The sequence below is a fragment of the Heterocephalus glaber genome, unplaced genomic scaffold (genome assembly GCF_053883595.1).
Source record: "Heterocephalus glaber isolate CG9 unplaced genomic scaffold, H.glaber_assembly_v1.0 deba00001760, whole genome shotgun sequence".
NCBI lineage: Eukaryota > Metazoa > Chordata > Mammalia > Rodentia > Bathyergidae > Heterocephalus > Heterocephalus glaber.
Window position 1 is genome coordinate 1,972,869 of NW_028258457.1, and position 27,470 is coordinate 2,000,338.

Below are 27,470 nucleotides of genomic sequence, written 5' to 3' on the forward strand. Positions count from 1 at the left end.
TATAGCAACACAGAGTGAACTAAAACACTTTATTTACTGATCTTGTGTCTTCTCCAAGCCTTTGATGTCCAACCTGATTCTTTTGGCTACAGGAAAATATTAATGTCCAATGTCCACCACTGTACAGTAAAGAGATACCCATGGAGAGCAACAGCAGAGATGCGGGCCCAGTGTCATGAGTCAATAAATGACCCAGTTACTAGATCCAGTCACTCTTCCCATGGGAAGCTGCTTCTTTCATTTCCATTCTTGGAGTTTGTGCAGTAAAGTGTTAATTTGGGTCTCTGGGGTGTTTAAAGCCTGCATATCCCAAAGAAAGGACTGATATTTGATTACCTCCTGGGAGATGACTTTTGACTTTCTGAAAAACTAGAGAGTCTGTGACTCATCATTTCAGGCCATGACAGAGTCTATGATAAAAATGTGATCTATGGTGAATCAGTGTTTGTTCACATGGTGCCTTTGGCCAGGCTGTGTCAGGCTGACCTGTGGTGAGGCTGAAGCATTAATAATTAAGTTCACCTATGTGACCAAGGGCCAAAAAAACTCTGGACACCACAGCTCAGGTGAGCTTCCTGGTGGGCAGTGCACCCTGCATGTTATCAAACATCACTGCTGGGAGAAATAAGTGCTATCAATGATTCATTCCTCTATAGGTCGAAGGGCTTACAGGAAACGTCTCTGTGGTCTCTCCTGGACTCTATGTTTGATCCATCTTTTCCCTTTGTTGATTTTAATCGATATCTTTCACTGTGATAAACCATAATCATGAATATAATGGCTTCTCTGAGCTTTATGAATCTCTATAGTGAATCACTGAATCTGTTTTGGGATCCCAACAGAAAGGTCATGAATATTGTTTTATTGTGAGAAAGTTGTTTTCTTTACCCTCTTCACTTCCACCACTTCTTGAGAAAAATAACAAGAGCTGGCTTTCCTTCTTGTTAACCCTGAAGCTTCTCCTCCGCTCAAATCCAGGAGGAATGTTTCCTCTCCTTTCTTGGTCACACTTTCCCATGAGTTCTCAGCATGTGCCCAGAGACAAACAGAGACCTTGAATAGCTTTCATTCCTGCTCCTTTATCTCACTGCGCCCCCACCCCAAACAAGCCAAGCAGAATGTGTGTTCAGCCCATGGTCAGCTGGGTAGCAGATTGTCCCCAGGACTCCCCTTCTCATCAGGCAGCAAATCTGGAGGCCCCTCACATGGCACTCTCGTTACCACCCCGACCCCTGGACACCCCCTTTTCTTGTGCCATGAGTGACTTGTAGGGCTTCCCCAGGCTGGGGAGGGTGAGTTCGGCTTCCTGCAGGTCCAGCTCCTGCTGGGATAAATGCTCAATGACAGCCGCTCCAATTGAGTCCCCCAACACATTAGTCATCGTGCGAAGCCGGTCACTAGTGGAGAGAGAAAAACTGCCATTAATGGGGGTTGGGAAGCTCCACAGGGAAGAGAGTGCAGCAGGGGGTGGGTTCCCTGAGGTGGGGAGTCCAGGCTCACATTTCTGTCCAATCCAGGACATGACCTCAAGCTGGTCCTTCCTCTTCTCTATCCTCAGTTTCCATCTTAAGATACTTAGGTTGCAATAGCTCTGAGATGCTGGATTTGTGATTAAGATGCCTTATCTGATACAGACCATTAGGGGTCATGAGCTGAAATGCATATAGAACAGGAAGGTGATCTGCAAGAGTAAATCAGGCCAGGACTGGGTCAACAGAGGTGCTGACCAGCACAGGCTGCAGAGTGTCCAAATGGGATGCGGGTTCAGCTGACAGCTCGTATATGGGGACAGAAGCCCAGATTTTGTTTTATATGAACGTTCTTTTTTTATGAAAGAAGAAAGGAAGGGAAGAAGGGAGGGAAGGGGAGGAAGAGAGGGAGGAGAAAGACAGGAGAAGGGATGCAGGGCAGGAGGGGAGAGAGGAGAAAAGAAAAAAGGAAGAAAGGAAGGAGGAAGGAAAAAAGAGATCCCTACCCAGGAAAATACTTTTCCAGTTTTCATCACATGTGACACCCTAGAACATTTTAGGCCATAAATCCATCCAAAGTAGTCCATCAAAATGATTTTACCCATCATAACAGAAATTTTGTCAATCAAAATTCATTATTTAATGTTCTAAGCATCCTGTGTTTTCTTCCCACTTATAAAACTTTTGTCTTTAGAAATAAAATATTTTTTTTAAAGATCTGTCCCATGGTTTTTATGGTTTCTACATGGAACAGGTCAAAGAGGAGCTGCTTGGGCTCATGAGTGAAGCCTCTTTGTCTCTTTCCCACTCTGCTTTCCAAGGCTAATTCAATGGACTTCAGAGTCCACAGGCCAAGGCCTGCAGGTCTCTTCAAGGGCCCCCTTTTCTCTCTAAAATTCTAGAACTCTGTCCTTGCTGAATCCTGCAGGAGGAAGTGGTGGGGCAGAGATAGCTCCAGGATCCAAAGAACACTCACAGGAACCAGTCCACTGCTATGATCAGCGTGATGTCTTCCGTGGGCAGCCCAACTGACGTGAGTACAATGACCATAGTGACCAGACCTGCCTGGGGGATGCCGGCAGCCCCAACACTGGCTGCAGTGGCCGTGATGCTTCAGGAGAAGAGAGAACATGAGAAAACAGGAGGGAAGACACAGAGGAAAAAGAAGAAGGAGAAATGGTCAGTTCTCCCAAGAAGCCTTAAAAATTAAATTCCTGAGCTGGAAAGAAAACTACTGCATGATCTCACTTATATTATAGAATCTTCAAAGGTCAGACTCATGGAAGGAAAGAGTAAAATGGTGATTACCAAGGGCAGGGAGTTTGGGAAAAAATGGCAGAGATGTTGCTTAAGGGGTAAAAGTTTCAGTTATAAGATATTCATGTACAGCATGGTGACTATAGTCAACAATACTATACTGCATACTTGGAATTTTCAAAGAGAGTAGATCTTTAGCATTCTATCAAAAAAAGGAAAAGAATAAAAGAAAAGTAACCATGTGGGATGATGGATATGTTAATTAGCTTGATTGCGATAATTATTTTACTGTGCATCTGTATATCAGATCATCACATTGTACACCTTAAAGACATACAATTTTTATTCATCAGTTAAACCTCAATACAGCTGGGGGTCAAAAATTACTGTCTATGTTTGCAGTTTGAAATGTACAAAATAAAGTTATGTGGCTCATCTTCCAAGAGCTATACAAGTTTCTTAAATGTATACCTATAACTGCAGCAGTTCACCTACCAGTATTTCAAAAATTGGGAATTCTGTTCATTTGTTATCTTTAAGATCACCTCAATTTTTTTTTTGTACTGGGAATCGAACTCGGGACCTTGCGCTTTCGAGGCAGGCAACGGAACCACAGAGCTAAATCCCCAGCCCAGGACCACCTCCAATTTAAGGGCTACCTTGTACGTTTAAAGTATAACATAACAGTGTGGTAGTTAATAAAACACTATTTTTTTTTCTTTTGAAAAAAGTTTCAGATGGGAAGAGAACCAAAGGATGGAACTGGGACAGAGGGGAGGAGGAGATTAAAAAAAAAAAAATGAGATGTGCTATGTGCACGTGCTAACTCCCCATGAGGAATGTGATCATTATGTACTGCCAACGTGTACTGATAAAAATAAAGATTTTGAAACAAAGACAAGTTTTAAATAGAAAAGTGGTTCAATACAACTCACAATGTTGGAGGTGCATGGATTCTGGACCTTATCAGACCTAAACCCGCTTGTTCTAGACCCTATTTCTTGCTCAACTGAAATGTGTTAATTTTTTTTTTTTTTTTTTTTTTTGGTACCCAGGACCTTGTGCTTGCGAGGCAGGCGGCAGAACCACTGAGCTAAATCCTTGGCCCTAAAATGTGTTAAATATTTTTAATAAATTTAAAGTAGCCATTCAGACTGCACAGACTAGATGTGAAATCCTGTATCAACTCTGATTGCCCACCATGATGTGCTAAGGATTCTAAAAGCCACGGAGCTTACCAGAAAGGTTGTAGCACCCTGCAAGTGTCACGCACCCCTCTGCCCAGTGGGCTCTGAAGCCGCTTCGCAGATCCCACAACCCTAACCAGGGAGCCACGGGAGAGGCTTGTTCCTGATGACGGCTCTATCAGAACACTGACGGAGCAGATGCTTGGACCACAGATAGTGAATGAGCTTTAGAATCCAGACTTCATTCATAAGCTGGGTGAGCTTAGATCTGAATTCAGAGCCTGCATTTCCTCACACATAGGGTGAGAAGCACAGGCCCACCTTCTTATTGTGAGCAAAAAGAGATCCAGTGCTAGCAATAACAGATGCTTCAGTGGAATCAGTTATCGCTATCAAAAATATTTTCAAGAAACAAAATTTCATTTTCTGTAAGATCACCCAATTTCTCCTCTGTGTATACTATTTGGATTTGGGTTCCTTAGGGAAAGAAAAAGAGTGCAGAGCTTCACAAATGGGGTCATAAGGAGGGAATGTTTACCACCATCCTAAGGGTGGGAGCCTTTCCTCTCAGAACACTGGCCGGACATAAACCATGATCTGCAGGCGCCCTCCAGAGGCAGCCAGCTCTCTGGATGGGATGAGCCAATTCTACCTGGATCTAAAATACCAATTTAAAATTCTTCAGACTGAGTTCATATATAAGGTCCAAACTAGGAATCTGCAAGCAGCCAATCACTACCTGCTACAAAGTTCTGAAATATTACCCAGTACATCTCAACCTGGCCTGTGTCACCAAGTCTCTCTGGAGGTCCCAGGAAGAAGGTAAAAGTGACGTTCAGTCCCTTAGTCAGTGAAGTCTCGCATCCGCTCCCTTTTTCTACATTTCCCTACTCCCATGATGTCAAAGAATCCGCATAAGAAGTACTCAGCACAATGTTTGGGGTTCTGACCCCCCCAAATTTTCAAAGTGTTCCTTTGAAATTATCTTTATGTTATTCTTCCCTGCATTCTCACTTTACCTTAGAAAGGGATGGCTATGCTACCTCTAACGTGCCCAAAGACACTTGGCTAAGGCTGGTTAGAGAGTGTTTGATAAAACTATTTTTAACACATATTCATTGAGCATCTACTATATGCTAGACACCTCCAAATGCTCCACAGCTTACACTGGGGTTACATCCTAATGAATTCACTTTAAGTTCAAAATACTACAAGTTGAAATGCATTGAATATACCTAATCACCATAGCCTAGAAACCCAGTAGAATATCTATTGTTTTCCCTTATCTGACTAGGAGCTGCGGCTCAGCATCTCGAGAGAGGGACTTACCACATATTGTTAACCTAGGGAAAGATTCACATTCAAATCTGAAGTATATGCATGGCATTCATACCACTGTAAATTCAAAATATCATAAGTTGTCAGGCATACTATTCCAGCTACTCAAGGGGCTGAGGCGGAATGATCACTTGAACCCAAGAGCGCAAGACCAACCTAGGCAACATAGTGGGACTCTATCTCATTTTAAAAAAAAAAAAAAGTCAAACCATCATAAGTCAGGTCTGTAAGACCCTTCCTTAGAAGAAAATCCCTTCCCTAGCAGCTTACATTCCACTGGGATAGGGAGGCAATATGCAAGATGAATAAGTAAAACACATACTAAGGCAGATGGTGCTAGGTGGGAAAATGGATCAGCCTCAGAAAGCCCAGATGTCCCATGTTAAACAGGATTCCCTGAAAAGGTGACACTAGAACAAAGACCCGAAGGAGATGAAATGCTCCTTTTATTTTTATTCAGGTTGAGTAACCCTTATCTGAAATACTTCCAACAAGAAATGTTTCATGATTGGGGGTATTTTTCAGATTTTTTAGAACGTTTGCATGTACATAATGTGTTATCTTGGGGATGGGCCTCAAATCTAAACAGAAAATTTATTGAAGTTTCACATATACCTTACACACATAGTCTGAAGGTATTTTTTTTCAATGTTTATTTTTTATCAGTACATGTTTGCAGTACAGAATGATCACATTCCTCTTGGGGAGTTGGCACGTGCATGTAACACATCTGAATTCTCTTTTCATCCCCTCCCTCTGTCTCTTCATCCTTTTCCCTTTTCCAAAAGATCTATCTCTCTTTTTCCTACTATCTATCTTTTATTTTACTCTTTATTTACATTTTGGGTTTTTCTTACAAGAGAAGGCATGCAATATTTAAGCTTGTGTATCTGATTTATTTCACCTGACATTATGGTCTCAACGTGCATCCATTTTCCTACAATGACTCAAGTTTATCGTTCCTTATGGCAGAGTAGTACTCCAGGTAGTTTTAAATAATGGGTTAAACAAAATCTGTATACATTTAGCCACCAAAAATCAAGTGTGGAATTTTCTACTTGTGGTGCCATGTCAGAGCTCAAGAAGTTTGTTTTCAGAGCATTTCAGATTTCAGGTTTTCAGATTAGGGATGTTCCATTTATATTGGCTAAATTGGAACCACTGTGGGATGTAGCCCAGGGATCCATACTTACAACAAAAATCTTGGGTTATTAGAATGCATCACTCGCTTTTGAAAATCCAGGACAAAAGGAATCTCTCACAATGGCATGTGAGAGAAATAAGGAGAGGCACCAGGTCTTACCAGTTCCTGACAGCTTCAGGGGGCAAAGACTCACCTTTAACCTCATAGACACTTCCACCTCCAGCTTCCAATATCTGAATATAGTTTGGATCTAGAATGTTCCTCATATGTTCAGAAGTGGGGCTTTTGAAAGGTGATTGGATCATGGGAGGAGCTATATTCATCAATGGATGAATTCAAAGCTTGAATGGAGGAGGAGGGCTGGTTAGAAGAGGTGGGTCCCTGCGGGCATAACCTGGAAGAGTGTATCAGCCACCCTGGCTCCACCCTGGCTCCTCCCTTCTCTCCCTGCTTCCTGGCTGCCATGTTGTGAGCAGCTTCCTCCTGTCAGACCTTTCCACAGTGCCCTTCCTGCCTTGGAACCAGCCAACTGCGGTGAATCCTCTAAAAACTGAACTAAAATACACTTCTCTTCGAGTTTGTGGGTGCCAGGTATTGTGTCCCAGCCATGAAGAAAGTGACTTAAGGTAGCCTCTTTCTGTGTGTGTGGTACTGGGCCCTGAACCCAAGGCCTTTATCATCCCTAGCCATTTTTAGGGTTTTTAAAAATTATTTTGAGCCTGGGTCCTGCTTAGTTGCTAAATTGCCCAGGCTGGGCTGGAACTTGGCAATCATCCTACCTCAGCCTCCCAGAGTGCTGAGATTACTGTTGTGCACCACCTTGCCTGGCTCTGAGGTCTCTCATAACTTTCACCTGAATCTCTCTCCTCCCCCAAGTCATGCTGATGACCTCACAAGTTTCACCCACATGCAGGTCCCACCCAAGCCCCCTCACCTGATGGTGGTGATCTGGCCCAGGTTGAGCTCATAATTATTGACTTGAGCAATAAAGATGGCAGCCAAGGCCTCGTACAGTGCAGTGCCATCCATGTTGACAGTGGCCCCCACGGGCAGCACAAACCTGGTGATGCGTCGGTCCACACCCAGGCACTCCTCCAGGCAGCGGAAGGTGATGGGCAGAGTTGCAGAGCTGGGGGAGAGAGCCCTGGGTGCTGAGAACAGGCAGTGGAAGGGCAGAGCTGGGGCAGAAATGTGCCAAAGGTGGGGGTCCCCTTGAGAACATGGAGGGGCCAGGAGAGGATTTGAGCGAGAGGAGGGCAGAAGTATAACAATCCAATATAACTTTACATGAGGAAAAGGGACTCATGGTGATGCAGGGGGAACTCAGCAGTGGGGATCCCCCACCCGAAGGTCTCTTGACCCACTTAAAGCCAGTAACTGAAGACCCATAGTTTATGCCACTAGACCATTCCCAGAGGATAAAGGTCTGCTGACTCCCACACCATAGGGCAAAGAGAAGGACGTTATGGAAGACCCCCTGTCCCCACTCCCCATGTTCACACAGAAAGCAACCTAAACTTCACTACTCTCTCAGTCTCTCCCTAACCACTTCCTGGAGAAGGAAGAAAGACTTCACTGATCAATGAGTTTAGTGGAAGGAATGGGCACCCCATTGGGAATCAGCTTGTCCACAGACATGTGCCCTATCTGGTCAGCTTTATGTCATACAGTGAGAAGCCTGCCCTCACAGGGAGGACCTTTGGGTGTCCAGCTCCCATGGTGACCTGGTGAGTTTAATTTGGGGAAGAGTGGTGCCAATCTTGTTTGGGCATACACCAAAAGGCACATTCTCCAGTCAACATGTGGGCAATAAAAAATGGTATTTTTCTTCCATCTGTTTGGCTCCTGGGATCCTTTTTCAAATTGCTCTGAATTTTGATGATCAGAGTATAAAGGAAGCTCCTTATTAACCTTTTAAAAGGACAAAAATATAATTGGAGAAGGATGTCAAGAGAGCTGTGAGACTCCATCTCAGAGGACAAAAAGACCCTTTGAGCTAGAAACTATTGAGCTCACAGGAAGTTTCATCTTAAATTCAAAATGGACACCTACCTGGTTTTCCTCCATACAAAATGGAAAAACAGCAAAGGATAAAAGGGGACCAGGAAAGCCAGCCCAAGATAAAGACCGACCGGCCTCCAGATGTTGCCCACCTGCCTATCTCCGTGAGCCCCCAACATTACTGTACAACCAGAAGAGATGTCTATGGCAAGGGAGGACTGGGCCCCCAGAAGAGCCCACGAAGGATGAGAGATGGAACCAGGGGAGGGGAGAACAAGGCCATACCTGGAAGACGTGCCCATGGCAGTGATGAGCGCCTGCAGCAAGCCCCCGATGAAGGGGAAGGGGTTCCGGTGGGTGATGAGGAAGTAGATGAGGGGCAAGACACCACCGGCATGGAGGAACAAGCCCACAATGACAGTCAGTGTGTACATCCCCAGCTGGCCTCCAAGGACAGCCATATCTTCCATTTCCAGAATCTTCCCAGCAATCAAGAACAGGATACCCACGGGCGCATACCTGGGCAAGTCACACATCTGTTAGATGATGTATCCCTCACCTTTTTGTTTTCCAGTACTAGGAACTGAACACAGGGCTTCTCACATTGAGCTGCAGTTCCATTCCTATTTTGAGACAAGGTATCATTAAGTAGCCCATGCTGGGCTCAAACCTGCAATCCTCCTGCCTCAGCCTCCCAAGTAGCTGGCATTACAGGTACACACATCACTGCACTCTGCTTTGGGATCTCTTCTAGCCTCCCCTACAAGTCTGAAGCTAGGTGGTTTTTTTTTTTGGTACTGGGGATCGAACTCAGGTCTTTGTGCTTGCACAGCAGGTGGTGAAACCACTGAGCTAAATCCCCGGCCCTGAAGCTAGATTTTTAAGGCTGTTCCCATACAGAATCCCGGACCTAGGCAGTGCCTACCATACTGCACTCGACTCCACACCATTCCCCATACATTAATAATCCCACTTCCATAAACACCTCTCCTTTCCCCCTGCTCATTCACAGCTTACCCCAATAGCAGAAACACTCCTAAATGGCAGGGCATACAACCTTATGAAGTTTTCATCTCAGCGCCCCCATTCAAACTCCTCCCCATCCAACCCCAAATAATCATGACCCTCAGGATCCCTTTCCTAGACCCTGAAACACCCCCTCTCCTTGACCTTATAAGCTTCCATTATTTGCTGCCTCCAACTCTGTTCTCATTTGTAACCCTGATGGCCCCCTTATCTTTCCTGTCAGCAGATATTCTCACTCGTTCACCAGCCCGAGCTTTTTCACTGTATTTCCCACATCTTGAAACAACTTTCCTATCAACATTGTCTATGTAATCTTCACTTATTCAACAATTATCCATCAAATATTGTCAGGTGCAATGGTACATAATGTTAGGGAAAAACCATTTGATTAGGCCTAGTTCTTCTGTCTACAGCCCAGCTATGGCATGTCAAGACATAATTCCATTTTGGCCCCGGTCACAACTGAGACCTCAATGATCCGGTGATGCTGTGATTCTCCAGGACAAGATTACACCAGCGGGAGACATCCCGGGAGGAACAAACATCTACTCAGTTCCTCATTGTTCTTGGATTGCTACACTTTTATGTTTATCCTAATGTACTAACCTCTCTGCAAGTCATTTGTTACATTTGTTTCTCCCGATTTACGGTAAGCTCCGGGCTTTCTCTTTGCTGCCCAGAGCAGCACTGATCAGGCCCAGAGCTCAGCTTCTTCTCAAAGTCTCATTTTTTCTACCTTTCCTACATAGTAAGTTAATTTGCCTTGTGCTGCTGTGGCTTGCAGGAGACTAGGACTCACTGCAGAGGTCTTAGTAACATCCCCTTTCCCTGTTACCTACAGAGTATCTACTGTGTTCCAGGTACACACTCCCTGTCCCCGTGTTGCCTACAATGGGCTGAATACATGTGTCCCCCAAAAGAGTCATATATTGAGATGCTGATCCTCAACATGGATATGGAGACTTTGGGAGGACATGAAGCTAGACCCTTCATGAGTGGGATTTGTGCTTTTATAAAAGAAACCCCAGAGAAGGCCATCACTCCTTCCACCTTAACGGCACCATAACATAGCCCTGGCCAGACAGCAAACCTGTGGGTGCCTTGATCTTGAACTGTCCACCCTGCAGACCCTGAGAAATGAATCTGTGTGGTTTAAACCTCCCAGTCTGTGGTATTTTGGTTACGGCAGCCCAGGTGGACTAAGACACAGGAGGTGCACGTAGAAATGCATACAGCAGCTCCCTCTAATCCATGGAGGATACATTCCAAGACAGTCCTCAGATGCCTGAAACCATGAAGAGTTTCACATTTTTCCCTATACATACACACCTATGATAAAGTTTATTTTTTGGAGGAAAAGGTACTAGAAATTTATTTATTTATTTATCAGGAGTAAATGTTCGTCATATGTAATTTTTACATTCCTCGTGTGGACTTGGTACATGCACATGACGCATCTTAATCCCTTTCTAGTCCCTTTTCCCTCCTCCTCGTCCTCCTCCGCTCCATCTTTTCATGCCCTTCCAGTCTGAGCAACATCTACCTCCAAATTTCCCATTATCTTTTATTTTGCTCTTAATTAAAAACTTGGGTTTAATTTATAAATTAGGCACAGTAAGAAATTAAATAATGTGAAGAGCAAAAGAAAAGACAGCTAGTAGAAAATGAGGAGATAGATCTTTTGTAGAGGAGAAGGGGACCGAGAGATGCAGAGAGGGAAAGGAAGGGGGAAGTAAAAAATAATTGAGTTGTGTTATGTACGTGTACCAGCTCCCCACAATGCATGTAATCATTACGCACTGCAAATGGGTACGAATTAAAATAAAAATTAAAAAATAAACAAAACATAAGAAAGAGATCAACAACACTCACAATAAAAAATTATACAAATGTAGAGGAATAAAAATTATTTAAACCTATGAATGATTTATTTCTGGGGTTTTCTATCTAATATTTTTTGGAGCATGGTTTACAGTGGGTAAGTGAGCCCCACAAACAGCAAAACCGTGGATAGAGGGAGCTGCTGTAAGTACAAATATCAAGTGGGAAGAAGAACATGAGAGAGTCACTGGAGGGGGCTGCTTCTGAGTGGATGGTCAGGGAGGACTTCTTGGAAAAGATAACATTCAAGCAGAGGCCTGAAGGGTGAGAAGAAATCACACATATCTGGGGAGAAGCATCGCAGACTCAGTGCAAAATCTCTGAGGCAGGGGGAGACAGAAGTGCTACAGGACCAGACAGGACCAGCATGGCTGGAGCAGTGACAGAAGGAAAGCAGAGGAGACAAGAGGAGCAGGTTCATCAGGGTTCACCTGTTTTCCCACTGCCTTCTTCCATTTCTGCTGCTATAAGAGAGTGTCATAAACTGGGTAATTCATAGAGAAAATGAATTTCTCACAGTTCTGGGGGCTGGGAAGACCGAAATCAAGGTACCAGCTTCTGAAAGGTCTTCTTGCCATAACATGGTGAAAGCCATCAAATAAACGACAAGGGGAGGGGAAGCTATACCTCAGGTCTCTCTCACCCCTCTTATTAAAACAGTAACTCCTTATGGGGACCCCACTATTAGGACCTCATCTGATCTTATTACCTCCCAAAGGCCCTATGTTCAAATCCAGTCAACATATGAATTTGAAGATTAACTTCCTGACACATGAGCTTCTGGGGAACACATTCAAGCCACGGCATCTAGAAACCAGCTCACCCCTCAACCCTGGGAGTGTCTGTCAGTGCCACTTTCGTTCACACCCCCCCAGGCTTCCTTTTTTGCTGCTCTGTCTTTAGGAGTTGAAGTCCATTTGTGGTCACTCTCAGGTTGGATGCCTTAGAGGAGATGGGGACCGCTCGGAAAACTGGTGCGATAGCGTGGGTCAGAAATGAGGTCACAGGATGATTTGTCCAGTCAGGGTACACTTTGGTGTGTGGTTGCAGAGTTATCTCTAAAACGGCATGTCTAGATCTATCTCTATGCTATGTAATCTTCTCAGCTGCCTCACCTCCTCTTTCTGCTTCATCCCCTGTAAAATTCCTCAACCCTGGATCCCCTGCACATGACTTCTTGCCTCTGATACTCAGCTACTTGACACATCTGTACATCTCACCCAACCAGGCCAATTTGCCCTGCTATAAATATCCATGGTTCTCAATTTGACTGAGCCTTCAATTCTCCCTGTTCATCTTCTGCGTAGCCTTGATAAGCTCACCCTTCCATTCCCCTTAGATGCTTCTTCAAGTTGCCACTTTGGCCTAAATCCCCCTAAACAACAATGAATCTAGTAACCTTAAAATGATTCGGGATGATGCTATGGTTTGGATAGAATTTGATTGTGTCCTTCAAGGGTTCCCAAAGATTCATGTATTGGGATTTTTGTCTCTAGTGTGGCAAAACTGAGAGGCAGTGGCAGCTTTAAGAGGTGGAGCCTGGTGGGAATTCCTTGAAGATCCCTTCCTTCAATTTGGCTCCTGCCTTGCCTTATAATCTCCCCTCTTGCATGAATTTCCATCACTGTGATGCTATCTACCAATGAATAAATCATTGCAAAACCAGGAGGCCTTCACCAGAGCTGAGCTGCTCCACCCCCTTTGCCTGATGCACTGCTCTCCTCTGACTCTCCAGTTAAGAGTCCACATGCTTTTCAAGACCCAGCTAAAAAACCAACCTTCTCCATGACTCCCTCCTGATCTTACAAGTAGCATTCACTGCATATCCCTCCATTCACTGCTTGCTTCTGCACATTCCCAACACTTTATTAACGTCCCATTACTCCAGAACCTGCCGCTTGGTGTGATATTTATCTAGTATGCATCCACCTCCTCCCAGACTATGAATGTTCCCTGAAGACAAAGTATGCATTCAATGTATCTCTGTATTTCAGAGTTCAATACAAAGTTGCCCTGGAAAAATGCCTGCTGGATGAAGGAAAGGTGTAGTGAAGGAGTGACAGAATTTAGAAATGCATGAATGCATCCACTAAGGAATAACTAGTGAGCACATAAATAAGGGAGAAAAGAGCAAATGAGACATGAGTGAATGGACGCATGAATGAAGGAACTATTTAGGAGGAAATGAGAGAATAATAAATGCATAGATGAATGAGTGGGTCTAGCAAAGAATCCAAATAAATACTTGACTTAAATAAATAAATGACTCCACGATGTAACTAATGCATGGATAAATTTATGAATGGATGTATGAGTGAATTAACTGATGCAAAAAAAATAAACAAATAAGAAAATATGAGTGAACCAATGCGTAGGAGAATGAAAATAAATGAATGAATTAAGCGCAATATCTCTAAATGAGGGTAATTTATCTAAATGGATGATGAATAAATCATTACAAAAATAAACTTATTGCAAAAAAGACATAAGTAAATGAATGAATGAGTTGGTGAATGAATGAATGAGAAAACTGTGAACCAATGCATGGAAGAATGAATATAGATGAAAAAATGAATAAATGATTTCGTCAGTGCATAGAAAAATAAGTGAATGACAGACGAATGAAGGTGTGAACAAGTGAATAAATCATTGCAGAAAATATGAAAAAATGTATGAATGAGTTACTGACTAGGTTAGTGGTGAGTTAGCCAGTACACAGATGAGTGACTTTGGGCAAAGTCAGCTTCTGCAGCTTCTGCACAGCCTGCTTGGTCCCAGCCCTAGCTACTCCTTTCCCGTGATCACTGCTGACCACCCAGGCCCAGTCCAGCACTCACCAGATAATGATGCCCACCAGCCTCATAATAGCCTCATTGAGGCTGTCGAAGAAGTCCCTCAGGACTCGTCCCTTGTGTTTCATGCCACCAATGACCAGCCCGAAGGCCACAGAGAAGACCACAAGGCCCAGGGCATTGATGCCATTGGCAGATCCAGGCACAGGAACAGTCTCCTCAAAGCTCAGCACCTCCTGCAGGGTGCCCAAGGCCCGAGTGACATTTTCCAGAAAGCTGGTTTCGTTCTCCACTGACGAGGGAGGAGGCATGGAGGCACCCAGCTCAGACCCGTTCTCTGTCCTCACGATGGTCCTGGTCACCACCCTTGTGCTGTACTGCGTCTTGAACTGAAACACAGAAAGATCCGGCCCAAACAGCTCAGTGCGTACATCAGAACCACCTGAAGGAATTCCTGAGAATACCAATTCTAGTTCCTGCACCATGGAAAGTCTTACTCAGCAGATCTGAATGAGTAAATGAACGATTAATTCAAATAATCTGACCATGCAATGCACAGAAGAAGGGGTGAATGAAATGCTACAGCCATTATGGAATACAGTGTGGAAGTTCCTCAGAAAGTCAGAAATAGAACTACTGTGCGATACAGGAATCCCACTGCTGGGTATGTAGCCAAAGGAAAATAAATCAGTATCTCTTCAAATCTTGAAGAGATACAGATTGAGCATTCATAATCCAAAAATCCAAAATGCTGCAAAATCTGAAACTTTTTAACCATCAACATGATGAAAATTTCAAACTGACCTCATCTGACAGGACACAGTCAAAACACAAGTGCACTAAAAATACTGTATAAAATTGCTTTCACACTATGTTTGTAAAGCATATGCGAAACAAATGAATTTCATGTTTAGACTTGGGTCCTACCCCGCAATGTATCTTGTGAGATATATGCAAATATTCTAAAAAAAAAATTTTTAATTCCAAAATGTGAAACACTTTTGGTCCCAAGCATTTTAAATAAGGGATAGTCAACCTGTATCTGCATTCCTATGTCTGCTGCAGCACTACTTAAAACAGTCAAAAAATGAAATTAACCTAAGTGTTCATTGATGGATATACAATGAATATGTGTTATATATACAGGATGGAATACTATTCAGCCTTTAAAAAGAAGGAAATCTTGTCATTTGCAACAACATGGGTGACCTTAAAGAACATTGTGTTTAGTGAAATATGCCAGACATAAAAAGTTAAATACCATATGGCCTCACTTATATGTGAAATCTAAAAAACTTGGTATCATAGAAGCAAACTTTAGAATGGAGGTCATCAAAAGCTGAGATGGTTGGTGGTGGAGGACTGGAAAATGTTGGTCAAAGAATATGGAATTTCAGTTAGATAGGAGCAAGTTCAGAAGCTCTGTCATACAACATGTTACTATGCTTAATAACAATGTATCATGTAATTAAAAATCACTGAGCAAGAGAATAGATTTTTCAAGTGCTCCTAGCACAAAAAAATAATTAAATCCACAAGATAATCCATGTATTAATTATCTTGACTTAGCCATTCCACAAGGTATACATATTTCAAAGCATCATGTTGGAGCCTATCTACTGTAGGCCTTCCATATCCGTGGGTTCTGCATTCACGGATTCAACCAGCCATGGGTCAAAACTACTGGAGCAAAAATTCACTTCTATACTAAACATGTACAGACCTTTTTCTTGTCAGTCTTTCCTAACAATACAGCTCAACTATTTTCGTAATATCTGCACTGCATCAGATGTTCTAAGTCATCTAAAGATGATTTAAAGTATACAGTAGGAGAGTCTGTGCAAATACTCTGCTATTTTATATACGGGTTTTGAGCAGCTACCAATTTTGGAATCTGCTGGGGACTCTGAAATCAGATCCCTGCCAATACCAAGGGATGAAGTGAGTAAATGGATAGATGCACGAGGGAGAGAATAACCAATGAACAGAAGAATAAATACAGAGTCTGCATTTATTTTCAAGCTGCCTTGGCAATGCTCAGCCAGATTGTGGGGCCTCTGCCTTCAACATCTATGGTCATGAGTCCTGGAATCCTCACCCAGCCTCGTGCCTCCTCTAATCCCAGCCCAGGCAGCCCACGGCTTCAATGGTTCTCTCTCACCCTCTTTTGATTCTCAGACTCATGAGATCCATATTCATTCTCCCAGACTCCTCCAAAGTCCCTGCCCACTCCTCCCTCAGGCCCTCCTACCCACCCTCAGCCTTAGGTCACCAAATCAGCAGCGAGCCCCCCACCCTCCAAACCTCTCAGTCAAACTGTATACTTGACCCTGACCTGTTTGAAGCAGGCCTCCACAAGGTTGGGTGGGAACATATTTCTGCAGAAAAACATCAAAGCAAAGGATGTGGTTAGACTTTGAAAGAGAACCCGGGGTGATCACTGTAATGAAACATCAACAATAAACGGCAGTCTACATACGACTGCTTAGTCTAGATCAGGCACTGAGCAAAGTTTAAATCATCTGATTTAAACACTACAATAACCTAGAAGTGAATGCCACTAACATCATAGTACACACCAAGAAACCAAAGCACAGAGAACATATTAAGTTACCCAGGGCCATACGGCTGCTAAAAGGTGCAGAAGGATCTTGCAATGTTTTGAGTGTGGTTTGTCTCCTCCAAAACTCATGTTGAAATTAGATTGTGAATTGTGGTGGTGGTGGGAGGTAGAGCCCTAAAGAAGTGATTAAGTCATGAAAGTTCTCACCTGATAAATGGATTAATCCATCCATGGACAATGAATTTATGGGCTAATGGGGAGTGGCTTTGTTATCAAAGCAAGCTCTCTCTGGTACCTTTGGTCTGTCTTGCCTTTGGGATGCCCTCCACCATGTTATGAGGCCCTCACAAGATGCCAATTCACACTCTCAGCCTTCCCAGCCTCCAGAAACACGAGTTAAATAAACCTATTCTTTATAGCTCACTCAAGTCTCAGGTATTCCGTTACAGCAACAGAAAACAGACTAAAACAGACCTCAAAGTCAGGTCTGTCTGAGCCTTACCAGAATCCATGTCACTGCAAGACCTTATTTCAAATACACATACTAACGATAACCTCAAAAAAATCACAAACAGTTCTTAAACTCCTCCAACTCCATGTTCACCCATTTGTGTGACTAGGGTAGAAATATGGCTATAGCCTTGATTCTGGATGGCAAAATCTGCTGCACTGAAAGAATCCCAAAGGAGCTGGGGAACACCAGGCAGACAGCAGTTGTTCAGACCCCATGCCAAGATGCTACAGCTACAGCCTCCCCAGCCTAAGGGTGCAAAGATTCTATCCTAGGTGAAGCTCTCTTGGAAAACATATGCAAGGCTCCAGGATAAAAAAACGAGTACCCAAAATAAGAATTTAGTGACGCTTCCATTTCCTGACTGAGTCTACCTGACCCTTTCGTGTCTTCTTAAATGAGTTGTTGCTTGTACAACTGGAAATCCCATCAAAATAAGAAAGAACAGCACCTGACCAGGTCCATGAAGGCGTCAGCTGTGGGGATGGTCTCGATTCGACCCTCGCGGTGCAGCCCCTCCTTGGAGCCCTTTCCAGGATGTATGATGGTGACCATGAGGATGCCGATGAAGACCGCAATGACTGTAGTCACCATGTAGTACACAGCTGCCCGCATCCCCATGCGCCCTGTTGCCTTGTTGTCCAGGGATGCCATACCTGAAGGACAGATGATGCAGCCCCCAATTTCCCCATCCAGACCCCACCACCCACTCTCCCATCCATCCACTCCATCAGCACAACAACCATCCAACTAAGCATCCCCTTCTCCTACACCCTATCTCAGAACCCACCCAGAGCATATTCACCATGCCAACAATCCACCCCTAATTTCCTTACACTTCGGCACATCCCTTGTTATTCTCTATCCCAAACCCAAGTGCACTAAAAGTTATTACATTCTCTCTACTCCGAGCCAACTTTATCAACTCTCACCCACCCTCCACTGACCTTCATGCTGCACCAGAACCTCATTTTTCATTCCACTCTTCATGATACTGTTTATCTCACATGAAATCTCCCTCCAATCCACTTCATCGTACCCTCTCTGAGTAGATACTGTTGCTGCTCCACCCAGATGTCCCTGACAGCCTAATGCACCCGTTCTTCAGCTGGATGTTGGCTGCTAGCAACTCAGGATGGCCTCTTTTCCTGAGAACTGCCCTCAGCAGAACAGGAGGTGACTGACCCAGAAAGGTCTCAAGGGGATCCTACAGCCAATGACTGACTGGTACAGAGATTCAAAAGATCAGTTGTTTTCACTCAAGTAGGGCCAAAATTGGGGGGGGGGGGCGGGTTCCATGGTGCTGTTCACGCTCCACAGCTCCCTGTGTGATCAGGCTGAGAGACCAGCCTTCTTCTGAACACACATCTTTGTTTAGTATCCTTCCCCATAGAATCCTGCTTCCTTCACCTCTTTATGGGTTTCTCATTCACAAGTCATTTGTGCAAATATCCTCATCTCAGGCTCTACTTGTAGGAAACACAACCTAAGAAACCACTTGTTCATTCATGCCTTGATTTTCATGTGTATCCCCAAAGCCTAGGATTAGCAAACTAGTACCAGGGCCCCACTATTTGTTTCTGTAAATAAACTTTTACTGGAACACATGCATGCTCTATATTGCCTATGACTGCTTTGGTGCTACAACAGCTAAACTGAGTCATTGCAATAGGAACCAAATGGCCCTGGAAGCTGAAAATATTGCCTGATTACCCCCAGAAAGAATTTGAAGACCCCTGAATAATCCATCTACATTCCCATCCCACCCCATCCTCCATCCTAACACTTCCACCTCACTCACCTTCTACACTCTCATCCATATCCCATGCCCATCCACCTCGTATTCTAGCTACCTTCTCTGGCTGTCCCTCCCTCTACAGCCTTTCCTTCCCCTCTGGATAATGCTGACCTATGTACAGGCTGTCATTCTGCTTTCCAGCAAAAGTACAAGAACATACACTAAGTTAAGTGGGTTGGGTCCTATGCAGGCTAGAACCGGAGTTTGACTGAGACTGGTTTTGGGTAACGATCATGGGCGCCATGGCTGAGATGTTGAGTTGGGAAAGTGATCCCATACTTGGGATAACTTTGGTTTTCTGCTCAAACTGGGGATCTGAATGGGTCTTGGAGGCCAGCACTGGCCTGGGCTCTCTCACCTGTGACCAGGCTGGAGACAATGAGGGGCAGCACCAGCATCTGCAACATCCTCATGAGAAGCTCACCAGGAAAAGAGAAGTACTTGATCTGCCGGTAAGTGAGCTGGTACGGGCGCAAGGCAAAGGCCAGACTGACACCTAGAGTCAAAAAGAGGGGTCTGTGGAGTGGAGTGTGGGTCAGTCAGCCCCAGGCAGGGTCCATCCACCCCAAGAAGAGTGGGTGTAATGGGCAGCAAGAGAAAGAAACATTCTGACTGTGTGCACTGGTGTGTGCACAACGCAAAAATGTAAGAATGTGTCACCATATGATATGTGTGCAAACATATATATGTCTGCACCCATTCATGCACGGGTGTGCATGCATATATGATGGTGCATGTTCAACTGTGAACACATACATGCCTATACGTGTGAGCCCATACACATGAACAAGCGCATGCATTTCCCTGGATGTGCATCGTGTGTATGTTTTCAAACATGGGGGTGCATGTTTATTTAAGGTCATAAGTATGTGGATATATGCTGAGGAAAACATACACCTTTGTTCACATGAACTTGGACTTGTGTTCATAAGTTCTAGCAGAACTGGCCCCTCATATCCTCAGGTTCTACATTGTGGAACCAACCAATTACAGATGGAAAACGCTGGGGAAAAAATTTGCACTTGTATGAAACCTATAGGCTTTTGCCTTTTCATTATTCCCTAAACAATACAGTATAACTACTTGCATGGTGGTCACTGTATCAGGTGTTCTAAGTCATATGGAGATGATTCCAAGTATAGAGGCGTAAGTGCTTAGGCTATGTAACAACACACTACCTTATCTAAGGGACTTGAGAATCCACGGATTTTGGTACCCATGAAGATCCTGAAACCAATCTCCCTTTGCGGATACCAAGGAACGACTATATATTCACACAAGTGTGCACGAGAGTTTGTTTGCACCTGTAAATCCTGTGCATCCATAAAACGTGCTTCTGCTTGTGTGCATATGTAGTGCACATGTAAACTATGTCTGTACAAGCGTGTGCACGGGCATATACATGTGACACCGTGTGCACACACAGCTGTGTTCGGAGAGGTGCGTCTTCAGAGTGGCCTAGGGGAGCAATAAGTGCAAGGTCATCGCAAGTGAGAGCGAAGGGGTGGGGCGAAGAGGGGTTCCCGGAAGTCCCGCCCCCGCAGGCAGAGCTCACCAATGACCACAGCGCTGACGGTGAGCAGGATGAAAGCATTGCGGCGCAGGAAGCGCAGCACGCGCTCGCGGGTCAGGGTCTGCAGGCGCAGGCGCGTGCGCAGCGCCCTCTGCTGCAAACTGTCCCGCAGCCGCTGCAGCCAGCCGGTCCGACCCAGGCGCTGGCCGCTCTCCCGCAGGAACAGACTGTTGCCGTGGCTGCTCATCGTCTATCTGCGGGGGACAGGGGAGCCCGGGTCTGGTGAGGGAGGGACCGAAGCCAAGACGAGCGCAAACAGATAGGGTAGGGTGTTGGGTCCCGGAGGAACCTCGGAAGGCAGGGGAGGGGCGAAGTCTGTCAGGTTGGGGTGCACCGGAGGTTCCAGGTCGCGTACTGGCAACAAAGGTTAAGGTCTCCAAAATTATTCCCAGGCCTAGCTGGGAAGAAGCAGGGCAGAAAACCACAAAATAATGGATGCTTTTGCCATCTCCTGCTTCTAGACCCCTCTTCATTTCACTGAGATCATAAGAGACCATTGCGGGGCTGGCCTAGCCCGCAAACCAAACTAACAAGCCTTTGTACATCCCAACCGAGAGACCTGGACATAGCACCTTGAGGCTGGTCCCCGAAATGAGCACAGTTTGTTGTCCAGCCCTACCCACCCCCTTTGACCTCCCACAAGGACAAAAATCACCAGGCAAACAGTAGGCATCCAATAAATGCAGCTTCTCTGCATGCACTCTCAGGGGAGCAAAAGAAAGAGGGGAGTCACTTGGGAAAGATGGGGTGACAGTTCTTGGCCTCAGGGTGACTGATTCGCAGGAGTTTCCCTGGAGTGTCAGAAACGATACTAGGTTATTTCCTAAAATTCACTTTAGTGTCTCCCCTACATTTGGCTTTTTTTTTTTTTTGACCGGGGATCGAACTCGGGTCCTTGCACTTGCACAGCAGGCGGCAAAACCACTGAGCTAAATCCCCGGCCCAATATTTGGCTTTTCCATGCATCCTTATTTACTTTTTTTTTTTTTTTTTAAAGTACCAAAAATGGAAATTAGATCACACCAATGTTATATTTTTCATTTCTTCTTTTTGCCATACTGTGGCTTGAACCCAGGAAAAAGTTTCCTTCACACTGAGCTACATCCCCAGCATTTTTTTTTTTTTTTTTTTTGAGACAGGGTCTTGCTAAGTGGCTAAGTTTCCCAGGCTGGGTTCAATTTGCAAACCTTTGGGTTCAACTCCTAGAGTACTGAGATTACAGCCATGTGCCACTATGCCTGGCTTATATTTTTCATAAATGCTAAATTAAATACACAGAAAAATAAAAACCTGCTCATCTGTTTTTTTCTCTAAACACCTCACATTATGGGGTGAAGCTTAGAAATTGTGACTTTCGTGAACCTGAGGAACTTCTCCCTTCCCGGATCCCTTCCTCCATTAAAAAAAAGAAAAGTATGTTAAAATTATACTTTACAACTGCATTGGTATAGAGATAAATATATACAGTCCTAACTTACAATGTTTTGATTTTACAATGGTACAAAATGTGATACTCATTTGGTAAAACTGTACTTTGAATTTTGATCTTTCCCCAGGCTAACTATAACCAGTATACTACTTTCTGGTGATATTTGGCAGCAGCAGCAAGCTACAGCTCCCAGTCTGTGCCTTGATGAGGGGAAATGCTGACACTCTACTGGGGATTGTGTCGCTCAGCTGTGGTGTTCAGAAGCAGATTCAATACTTTTTTTTCCCCAGGTGCTTGGGATGGAACCCAGGGCCTGGCACACACTAGGCAGCCAGGCAAATGCTTACCACTGGAGCTACACCCCCAGCTTTTTAATGCATTTTGACTTAGAAAATTTTCAGTTTACAATGGATTCATCCGGACATTGCGCCCTCACAAGTCAAGAAGCCTCTGTGTGTTATCGTAGAACTGCACAGCACTGAGGAAGTATTAAATGCCACTGAATGCAATGTTTGATTTTGTTATGTACATTTAACTTCAACTTAAAGAGTGGGTCTATCGATATCATATTTTTAAAGCATTTTCTTTGACCTAAAAGTTTAACTGTTTTTTTTTATTTTAAAAGAAATTAAAATGCTTCCTTCAGTCTCTGAAATTGTCATGAGCTTTAGACTCTGGGCCTTCCTGCCTGGGAAGAGAAGCAACCCCGGCCTGCATGGACCTCCCCGAATCCCTGTGCCTGGTGTACTGGAATTCTGTTCACCCTTTTCTGGGCTGACCCTCAGCCTCCATCTCTCATTGGCATCTCCTTCAGTCTGGCCAATGAAGAATGGTGGCCAGAAAACAGATCCCTGTGTGACAGCAGCTCTGTTCCTCTGCCTATGACCACGTCTCCTGTGGGACAGTTTTCTGCTACAGCCAGGACTCTCCGAGTCCCTCCCCTGCCTTTTCAATCCTAGAAATGGTAACAGCTCCTCTCAGATGCTGGCCCCAAGTGCTACAACAACTTCGTTGACTTCTTTTGAAGCTCATATTTTTGTAAAGTGATGGTGCACATTTGTAATCCACCACTCTAGCAGGCTGAGGCAGGAGGACTGCGAATTTGAGCCCACCCTTGGCAAATCAGCCACTTAGCAAGATGCTGTCTCAAAATTAAAAATTAAAAGGAGGGGTGAAAATGTAGCTCAGTGCAAAGACCCTTCATTCAATCCCCAGTGTGGCAAAAAGGAAAAAAAAGAAAGAAGTCTTTATCCTAAACTCTTCAGTTCCTTTTCAATGTACTGAGTCCTGACGAGTAGATTCATCTGACTCTTGGAAAAAAGGCCTCCAAACCAAAGATGGTCAGTATTATACCCTGTGCTGGACTCTCTGCCTTTTTGGATTGCCTGAGTGTCACGTCTATAAGGAGAATCTGGCTATCCTAGCTATTTTCTGAGAGATCACATCCCCCCATGCCTGTCCTCACCCCCAGCTTCACCCCCAGTACCTGAATTCACCCAAGTAAGGGCTAGGAGTCTGTTGGTCTCCGTTCCACCATTAGGTGGGTTCTTGGTTGTGCATGCTTGTGTGTGCCTACGTGTGTGTGTGTGTCTGTGTGTGCGTGTGCACGTAAGGCCACTGGCTGAGCAGCTGCCTTTCTACAGTTAGACTTTTGCTCCAAACGGACAAATGGGTAGGTCGCTTGACTCTACAATGTTGCTTCTCATGTCTATGAAAAACCATAGATACAGAGCCACAGAATACATAGAAAATTGAAAATCCCTTGTTCACCTCTGGGATCCTATATTCCCAGTCACCAAGTGGCAGCATGAAGTTATCCATGGATCCCAAGAAGGTGTGTTTAACTAAGATCTAAACTAAACAGGTACACACTAAAGCCTGGAGTTCTGTCTCTTTCCTTTCTCTTCCTTACAAAATGTAGTACGGTATAGTTTGTCCCCCATATCTGCCACTTTGCGTCCATGGAATCAACCAATCTCCGATCAAAACTATTCAAGGTAAAGTGTGTGCTTAAGCATGTGCAAAGCCCTAGGTTCAATTCCTAGCACCAAAAGAAAATTGCATCTCTACTGAGCATGTATAGGTTTTTTTCTCTGGTTATTCCCTTGCCAATATAGCATAACAGCTATGCAAATAACATTTACATCATATTAGGTGTTACAGTAATCTAGGCAGGATTTAAAATACACAGGAGGATTATGTCACTTTACATAAAGGAATTGAGTATCTAAGACTTTTCTCCCTGGAGATCCCTGGAGCCAATCCCTGCAGATACCTAAGGAAAACAGAGCCGGAGTTGACAGAAAGTATAGTTTACAAGTCAAATCTGGCCCATTCCCTAGTTTTGCAAATAAAGTTTTATTAGTATACAACCATGTCTTTTCATTATGTATTATCTACAGCTGCTTCCAAGCTACAATGGCTGAGTTGAATTCTCGGAACACAGGTTGTATTAGCTGAGAAGATAAAAATATTTACTCTCTAGCCCTTTATTTAAACCCCCCCCCCAAGCCTAGAGAAAAGCATACATGAGTTTTTTATTTCAAATACCAACTCCATCTTGCAGGAACTGGCCTAGGGCTGCTGCATGGCTTACGTGGCCCCATATACTTGATACTTAGAATATCCCAGGGGAGCCACAAAATAGATGCCAAATGTGACAGATAAATGCAGAAACCCTTCCCACACAAAATCAAGGGCAGAGAAAAATGCAGAAGTGGGAGACTCTTCTTATCAGCTTTTCTCAGTCCTGTCTGCACTACCCTAAATATATACAGTTGTGATTTGTCAATTAAAAGTAGTGCTAATTTTTTTATTTTTAATCGACGTATAATAACTACATATTTATGGAGTACAGTGTAATCATTTAACACATGAATATAGTGAGTAAAGATCGAATTAGGGTAATTAGCATTTCTATCTCTTCAAGTATTTATCATTTCTTTGGGAGCTTTTTAACCCCTTTCTTTAGTTCTTTATAAAACATACACTTAAATTGTAAATTATAATCATCCTATTTGTTTTGGAACACCAGAACTTAGACCTCCTACCTAACTATATTTTGCTTTCATTATCTGACTCTTCTTTATCCCTTTTCCCACTTGCTATTGACCAATATTCTACCCTCACCTTTTTTGAGATCAGCTTTTTTAGCTTCCACTTATGAGTGACAATAGTCAGCATTTGTCTTCCTGTGCCTAGAGTACAAAAATAATTTTTTTTTTGTACTGGGGATTGAACCCAGGGCCTTCCCACTGAGCTATATCCGCAACTTTTTCTTATTTTTTTATCTTAAGACAAAATCTCACTAAATCACCAAGTGGCCCAGGGTGGGCTTGAACTTGTGATCCTCCTGCCTTAGCCTCCCAGAGTAATGGGATTATAGGTATGCGCCACCATGCCTGGCTGAAATAATATTAATTTGTAAAAACACTGCTTCCCTACAGTTTTCTGAGGACCTTAACATCTACTTGGGCCTTCCTGGGTCTCTGTTGGCCCCTGGGGGGGGGGGGGTTCTTTCCTCACCTGAGCTGTTGTTTCTAGTCTGTTCTGGCTCTAGATCTTCTCTAGCATCCCCAGTTGCTTCAAAGGGTTCAAGGGTGGCCCTCCCTCCTCATTCTCCCTACCTCTGAACTCTTGTTTGTGATGACACATTCCAGCCACCCTTGGAGGAAAGGGGAAGAAAGGAGGGGCCCCCGCATCCCTAAAGCTGAGCAAGTGTTAAAACCCTGGACACTAAGAGGTCCCTGCAGATAACGGGTTAATTGAGCTGTGCAGATGCAGCCAAAACATAAAGTACCAGTGCTGGGACAAATTGCGTAAGCCCCTGGCAGCATGGCCACATAAGAGTTGGGGAAATGTTCACCAGCCCTAAAGGAGCCAGGGTGATCTACATAATAAATTTTCGGGGAAAGAAACATAGATGTTGGCACCGGCTGCAGATAAGGACAGGACAGCATGAAGCAGGCCAAGTCCTGGAATGGGAAGTACAACCCTAAAGAGGTGTTTTTGGTGCTGCTTGGCTGGTTGGTGCCAATACGGTCATTCTGGTGATCCGCAGCACCCAGGACTGGAATGTAGGGCAGTTTGTCTTTTTCTTCCCTTCTTTTTCTTGTGGACTTAGCTTGAAGCTTTTCTTATTTCTTTATCTCGTCCTCCCTCCACTTACTGTCCTCTGACTTAAGAGCACATCTCAGACTCTACCAGCTCAAGCTCAGGGGGCAGAGCAAGAATGCGTTCTGCACATTTTATCTCAATGTTGTACCAGCCAGAGGAGGTGTGAGGGGAGGGAAAGATGGGGTGGAAATCATGTACACACAGACTTGCACACAACTTCACACACCTGTTGTGCACAATCCACAAACACACAACCCCACGGTCACACACAAACTCTTCAAACGTACAGACCACACACACCAGAAGTGAACTCCATGCATGCAACACTAGTCACACAATTCTTACACACACAGACATACACTGGCCATATTCATGGACACCATCAGACACCCAACCACATACACACTTTCTTGTCCTGCACGAGTTAAACTCCATACAATAATTTTCATACAGTTCTTTCACACACACACACACACACACACACACACACACGCACACCACTAGAACATAAAATACAAAATATAAGGCAAATTCATCCTGACATTCAGACACTCAGCCACACACAGCTAGCTCTTCCAGAGGGCAACTCAAAGCACAAATTCCGTCTCACTTGCACACGCGCGCGCACACTCACATCTAAACCTTCTTTGCAGTGGCGGCCGAAGTCTCATCCACAGCAGGTGTGCCTGGAGTTGATGGATTAACTCCTTGAGAGCAGAAGCCTAGCCCTGAGGACAGAGGTGGCCCCGGGCTCAGGGAGGGGTGGATGGAAGCAAGCTGGAGAGCTGAGGCCCGCGGCTGAGGGGTTGGGGAGAAGGGCAGGTAGACCCGGGGAAACCGTGGCGAAAGAAAACTCAGCAGGGCGACCCAGGGTACAGCCGCGCCGACCACCTAAGGAGAAGAGAGGAGCAGAGACTAAGGGCATAAGAGAGGTGAGGGTGTGGGCGCAGGGGGCGGCCCTCCAGCCCGACCCTAGCGTGCCCCGATCCCCGCCTGCCCCGAACCCTAGGGCCCTAGCGCACGCCGCGGTCGCCCCACTCACCGGTGCCCGGAGCGGCGGGGGCGGCCTGCCTGCCTCGGCCTTCGCGCTGCTTCCGGATGCAGGAGCCAGAGCCTGGCGAAGCGCCCGGCTGGGGCCGCAGGGACCCGCCAGGGACGCACAGCGCGGACGGCGAGGCGAGTGGACCGCGGAAGCACCGGCGCGCAGCCGGGACGCGCTGTGTAACCGGCGGGATCCGGGCTGGCTGTGCACTCACGTGGGCGCGGGGGCACGGGGGGCCGGGGGAGGGGGCGGGATCCCTCGGGGATGGCCCCCCGCCTCCCACCCCGCGCCCAGCTCAGGCTGCGCAAGCCGCGCGGGAGCCAGGGGACCGCGTGCTTGGAGA

General features: G+C 45.0%; 1 protein-coding gene across 7 annotated transcripts; it reads right to left on the reverse strand.

Moving 5' to 3' along the window:
- Slc1a6 (solute carrier family 1 member 6) lies at positions 1-27,470 on the reverse strand. Of its 7 annotated transcripts, none has more exons than XM_004872510.4 (11): positions 27,128-27,470; positions 26,720-26,976; positions 20,523-20,734; positions 19,326-19,463; positions 17,621-17,825; positions 16,431-16,473; positions 14,141-14,484; positions 8,682-8,915; positions 7,330-7,524; positions 2,446-2,580; positions 1-1,397 (listed from the first exon to the last, which is right to left on the reverse strand). In XM_004872510.4, the coding sequence occupies exons 3-11, from the start codon at positions 20,725-20,727 to the stop codon at positions 1,202-1,204; spliced, it is 1,695 nt and encodes a 564-aa protein (XP_004872567.1). In that variant the 5' UTR covers positions 20,728-20,734; positions 26,720-26,976; positions 27,128-27,470; the 3' UTR covers positions 1-1,201. The 7 variants fall into 7 exon arrangements, 6 of the variants coding, with proteins under 6 accessions (XP_004872567.1, XP_012923867.1, XP_021106032.1 ...); XR_002391648.2 differs by lacking the exon at positions 1-1,397 and adding an exon at positions 6,589-6,736 and having other exon boundaries at positions 27,128-27,432; XM_013068413.3 differs by lacking the exon at positions 2,446-2,580 and having other exon boundaries at positions 27,128-27,433.